General features: G+C 57.6%; 1 protein-coding gene across 1 annotated transcript; it reads right to left on the reverse strand.

Moving 5' to 3' along the window:
• Positions 1-1,660: 1,660 nt before the first annotated feature.
• LOC307198601 (tryptase-2-like) lies at positions 1,661-3,380 on the reverse strand. The gene is made up of 5 exons (XM_079945600.1): positions 3,145-3,380; positions 2,806-2,977; positions 2,429-2,694; positions 2,113-2,276; positions 1,661-2,039 (listed from the first exon to the last, which is right to left on the reverse strand). Exons 1-5 carry the CDS (start codon positions 3,203-3,205, stop codon positions 1,875-1,877), a joined length of 828 nt encoding a protein of 275 aa, XP_079801726.1. The 5' UTR covers positions 3,206-3,380; the 3' UTR covers positions 1,661-1,874.
• Between the last annotated feature and the right edge of the window lie 2,404 nt (positions 3,381-5,784).

The raw sequence follows: 5,784 nt of genomic DNA on the forward strand, positions 1-5,784 counted from the left end.
CACCACCAGCAGCGGCACGGGGCTCCACAAAGCCCTCCTGCAGGCTCCCCCCCCCCCCCCGCCACTTGGGCAGATCGCAGATAGAAAGCCCTCCTTCCCTGGAAAAGTAGAGCTCATCTTGGCAGCCAGAACCATGTGATATCATTCACACACTGGAGAAACAAGGACTGATCCAATTAGGAACAAGTTTCTGCCAGGGCTTCCAGCAGGAATGGGTGCTGTGGGAGCAGGGGGCAGGCCCCCGTGGGAGCGCTTCCCAGCTGGGCAGTCACCTGGGGTTGCAGGGGCCACCCCCCTCTCTGCTGTCTCCCTACCTGAAGGCTCTGACCCTAGACCCGCCCCACGCCTTGCTGGCTTCTCGGCCGCAGCCCTAGTGCACAGACCCCCAGTCACCCCTTCCCCGTGAGAGCAGGTACAGAAGGGGGCTGGGTCAGGATAGAACTTGTGATCCTCCACAAGTTCACAGACCGTGGCTGTGAACACGATGGGGGGCTGTACCCAACGCAGAGCTGGCTTCAGGTTAGGGTCCAAGCCCTTCTCTCCATGCAGCAAAGCAGGAGCCCAGCGACACTGGGACGGCAGGCCCCTGACGCTCTTCAGCTGCCTCTGGGCTGGGCTAGGTGGTGGGAGGTGCCATCCAGGGCTCTACCTGGCTGAGGCCGGGGCCTATTTGCTCTGACACGGGTGGGCAGTGAGTCCCCAGCATAGGGCCCAGGGCTGCACCCAGCCCCTCCCCCACTCCCCACCTGCCCAGCCCCTCCCCCACTCCCCACCTGCCCAGCCCCTCACAGGAGGTGCCAGGGCTCCCTCTGGTGGAGGCTCCTGGAACTGCAGGGCTTCCCAGAGTGGGCGGCCCTGGTGTGGGCTTCGGGGCGGGGCACAGCTGGACCTGGAGTGATGGGGTCTGCAGACTCTCCTGCATGTGACCTTGGCCTCAGTTCCCACAGGGAGAATATGCTGACCTGGGCCGGACCCAGGGCTGCGGCAGTGGTTCTTCCCCCAGGCCCAGCCTCTGGCCTGCAATCTCCCTGCTGGAGAGGGGTCATAGGTCAAGGGTTAGAGGGCAGGAGGATGGGACAGTTGACTAGTTTCTGTGTAGAAACAAGGATGCGGAGCACAGCCCCTATCCAGTTCACCACACCGCCTGCAGTCAAGACCTGGCCCCTGGCCAACTAGAGGCCCTCCAGGTCATCCTGGAGGCAGAGGGAGTCGGGGAGTCCCCATCCTCAGCCTCGCATGCCAGGGATTGCCTGCCAGCCCTCCCCGGGGGCCATCCCCTGGGCTGGGTAGTCCTGGTTGTTGGTCTTGGGATGGGTAGGGTGGCGCTGGGGGAGGGGACAGGCTGCAAAAGCAAAATGGAGGGACCTGGCTGAGGGTGGTGATGCTCCGGCCCTTGACCCCATTGCTGGGTACCTGGTGCCCTGAGAATCATCTAAATGGCCCGTGTTTCTTTATCTGTCCCGAAACCACGATGCCACTCACCAAAAAGAGACACAAGCCAGTGTGCAGAGAAGTCAGCCCCGGGCACAAGGGGCAGGGTGAGGGCCATCCCCACAGCAAGGCATTTGCTCAGGGACCGGGGACCCACAGAGAGGGTGGCTGCACCTGGCTGGGCCCTGGACCCTTCCCTCTCCCTCAGCGACACCCACAGCCAGAAACACAGCGACGACCACATCTGCTTTTCATGATCTTTAATGAGCGTTAGTGCCCACTGCCCGCTCCCTGGGCTCGGGGCAGGGGCGTCAACAGGGGGTGCTCAGGGCAGGGGGCCAGGGAAGGTGGGGAAGGATGCCGCCTCAGCAGGAAGCAGCGGTGTGGGGACAGGAGGGGACTGGCTTCTCCGCTGATCCAGGTGGCAACCCTGGGGACCGGGCTCAGGGCTCCTCGGGGACGTACTGGTGGATCCAGTCCAAGTAGTGCGTGATGCGGGTGTAGATGCCTGGCCGGTTGGGCTGAGCACAGCCGTCGTCCCAGCTGACCACACCCGCCTGCAGCCAGGTGCCATTCACCTTGCAGACCAGGGGCCCTCCGGAGTCGCCCTGGGGAGGGGAGGGGTCAGCGGTGGCTGTGAGGCCTGGGCGGCTGGGGGCTGCAGGGGGACGCGAGACCCACCTGGCAGGAGTCCCTCTTGCTATTCCCGGCACAGAGCATGTCGTCCCGGACGATCGGGATGTTGTTCCCTGTGTACAGGCCAGTGTGGTATTTCATGTCACAGATGCTGTTTTCCACGACGGGGACCTTCACCTGCTTCAGGGGAAATGGCGGTGGCAGGGGTTCTGGGGGTGAGAGGAGAGGAAGGATGCTGCATCAGGAGAGTGTGGGATCACTGCCCTGAGCCGGCCGGTTGGGACCCTGTTCCCCAGAGGAAACCCCAGGTGGTGGAGCCGCGATGTGCCCAAGTCCCCCTCCAGCGGTCCCTGACACTCACGTCCCCTGTGCAAGTTGCCCCAGCCTGTCACCCAGCACTGAGTCCCCGGGCGAAAGGTCTCGGAGGCAGGGGGCAGGGTGACCGGATGGACGTGGCTGGAGATGTTCACGGGGTCCCCAAGCTCCAGCAGGGCGATGTCCGCCCCGTTCTCAGCTATGTAGTAGTTGGGGTGGGGGATGACCCTTCTGATGGGCAACAGCTCGTCCTGGTAATAGAGGTGCTGCTCCCGCAGCTGCACCCTGAGGACTGTGGGGTCTTGGACTCGCCTGGGGAGAGAGAGGGCCACCTACTCAGGGGCTGAGCCACCTCCGGGACACCCAGGAGCGTGAGTAGAGCCCCAGGCCCACCCCTACCCGCCCGGCCCTGTGGAGACTCACGGTCCGACGCAGTGGGCCGCGGTCAGCACCCACCAGGGGTGGATCAGGGAGCCCCCGCAGAAGTGTTTCCAGTACTGGGTGCTGAATCTCAGGCTCACCTGCCAGGGCCACTTGCTCCCAGGGGCCTCCCGTCCCCCTACGATGCCTGCTCGCTGCAGGGCCTGGTCTGGGGCTGGGGCAGGAAGTGCCTTCAGGACACGACACGACCCAGCCATCGGGCTCAGCCCTTCCCTGTGCCAGCACCACCCTGGGCTTCTCTGAACCCACCCACCCATCCCTGGGCTTGTGGGGGGTGGGGTGAGGGGACAGAGACAGAACGGGCCCAGGGTCAGGACTCACCAGCGGCCGCATGGACCAGGCTCACCAGGAGGGTCAGCGCCAGCACCAGCAGATGGAGCATCTGGAAGGAGCGCGGAGGGGCAGCTGGAGCTTGGCTGGGGGTCTGTGGGGTTTGGGTTCTGTGGGGTGGGGTGTGTGTGGGGTGCGGGGTCTGCAGGCTGTGGGGTCTGCAGGGTATGGGGTGCAGGGTGTGGGGTGGAGGTGGAGTCGGGGCCCCTGGTGATCAGGGGCTCTGTCCAGGCCAGGGGGTCTGGGGCCTCAGTGCTCCGGATCTGAGGCTCGGCCACCCTGCTCCACAGTGACACCCAGATGTTGGGGTCCCGCTGGGGGTTCTCACCTCGGTGGGCCCAGCTGCTTTTGCCCAGCCCTCTCTCCCTGCCTCTTATCCTCACAGAGCAGGACAGGGTCAGGGGAGGGATGCTGGTCATCCAATCCAGAGGGAGGAAGTGGATGACTCAGACTCAGTGCCTGAGTCCCTCTGGCCAGGAAGGGGCCCTGCCACACATCCCTGCCCCCCACCCTGCGATGGCAGAACCGATTCCTCAGTGAGGTCAAATAACGTCCATCTCTGGGTGTTATCTGAGCAGTTAACTCTGCCATCAGTGGAAACTTATTATCTGGGGATCTGAGTGCCATCAGCAGAGGGACAGGCAGAGGGAAGTAAAGGGGAGATGACAGGAGAGGCCAGTGCCAGCCTTCGCTGGACACTCCCCACCAGACCCAGCACCACTGTCCCTGTCCATCCATCGACCCCACTTCCTTACTCTCCCCTGGGCCTGCTCGTCACCCAGGGCCTCCAGCCCACCTCCTCACCCTACGGCATCCTGGGCCCCTGCTTCCCCCGACACCGCCACCCAAGTGGCTCCTCCTGTGCCCTAAGGGAGCCTTGCCCTGTCCCCACCCAGGACACCAACCTGGCTCTGGGGCCCGCCTGTCCCTGGCTATAGCAGAATCCGTCCCAGGTGACCAAGTGCTCAGCCCTGCCCCCTCCAGATTTTGTGTCAGCTGTTTGCCCTGTAACCTCGGGTCTCTAATGGGATCAAGAAAGTGTGTTGATTTGCAGTTTGTCTGGGGTGTGAGCAATGCTCTGTCTGGCTGTGGACATCTCTGAGTCTCTGAGTTGTGTATGATATTAGGTCAGACCCAGGCTCTGATTTTCCCATCAAGGTGTCTAGCTGTTTTAACACATTTTTGAAAAAAACCATCCTTTTACCCACTGAATTACCTTGTCATCTTTCTCACAAATCACCTGGCCTTGTGTACGTCTATTTCAGGCTTTCTCCAGTTCCGCGCATTTTAACTAGAGCGCACTGTTGAGATTAGTTTGCTGAGAATTTCTGTTCGCCACAAATGGGTGTTGAATTTTGTAAAATTCTTTCTCTGCATCTAAGGAAGCGATAATACTTTTGCTGTTTTAGTTTGTTAATATGGTGAGTTACCTTGATTGATTTTCACATGTTAAACTAACCTTATATTCCTGCAATGAATTGTACTTGGCCATGATCTGTCATTCTTTTTATATTCTTAAGAACTCAATTTGCTAAAATTGTATTAAGTATTTTGGTGTCTCTTTATAGGACAGATGCTGGTCTGTGGTTTTCTTTTCTTATAATGTCTCTGTTTGGTTTTCTTATCAAAACTCCTCTTGGTCATGATGTATTATCTCCCTTGTATTTCTCTGCATTCAATTTGCTAATATTTTGTTTAATTCTTGTATCTATGTTGATAAGGGATATTGGTCTGTAGTTTCCTTTCTATAACGTCTTTGTCTAATTTTGGTAGACAGAGTAGTCCTGACCTTATCAAATCATTTGGGAAGCGTTTCTTCCTCTTCTATTTTCTGGAATAAATCATGTAGGTTTGATGTTATTTCTGCCTTAAATGTTTGGTAGATTTACCAGTGAAACCACCTGGGTTTGAAGTTTTGTTTGGGCAGTTGGGAGGGGGGGGCTAGAAATTCAATTTTAAAAATAGACATAGGACTACTCAGTGTATCTATTTCTTCTTAAGTGTTTTTGTGGTAGTTTGTATCTCTCAATGACTTAGTTCAATTCAAATTTCTGGGTACGGATTATTGACAATGTTCATTATCGGTTGGACATGTCGCAGGTCTGCAATGACGCCCCTCTTTCCTTCCGGGCGTTGGGGTTTGTGTCTTCTCTCTGTTTTTCTAGTATAGTCTGGATGACGTTTAATCCACTTTGCTTCTTTTCAAAGAGCCAGCTCTTGGGCTCGTGGGTTCTTCTTTGTCACTTCCCAGAGAGCGAGCCCCGTGCTGTCTCTCTCTTGCCTTGGATTTCAGGTTGGTTGTTTGCCCTGCAGCCCCAGTTCCTGAGACTTCAAGAAAAGCTGTGAGCTTGCAGTTTATCTGACTTTTTGTTTTCTTTTAATGGTGAGAGTGATGCTCTTTTGAGTGTCTGAGGTCCCCAGGCAGAAGCCAGCACATGAATTCATTCTCTGCGTGCTCAACCCCCATCTAGTCTTTTTTTTTTAATAAGTTTATTTATTGTTGGCTGTGTTGGGTCTTCATTGCTGCGTGTGGGCTTTCTCTAGTTGCGACGAGCGGGGGCTACTCTTCATTGCAGTGTGCAAGCTTCTCATTGCAGTGGCTTCTCTTGTTGCGGAGCACGGGCTCTAGGT

This window comes from Stenella coeruleoalba (assembly GCF_951394435.1).
Source record: "Stenella coeruleoalba genome assembly, chromosome: 15".
NCBI classification, from domain to species: domain Eukaryota; kingdom Metazoa; phylum Chordata; class Mammalia; order Artiodactyla; family Delphinidae; genus Stenella; species Stenella coeruleoalba.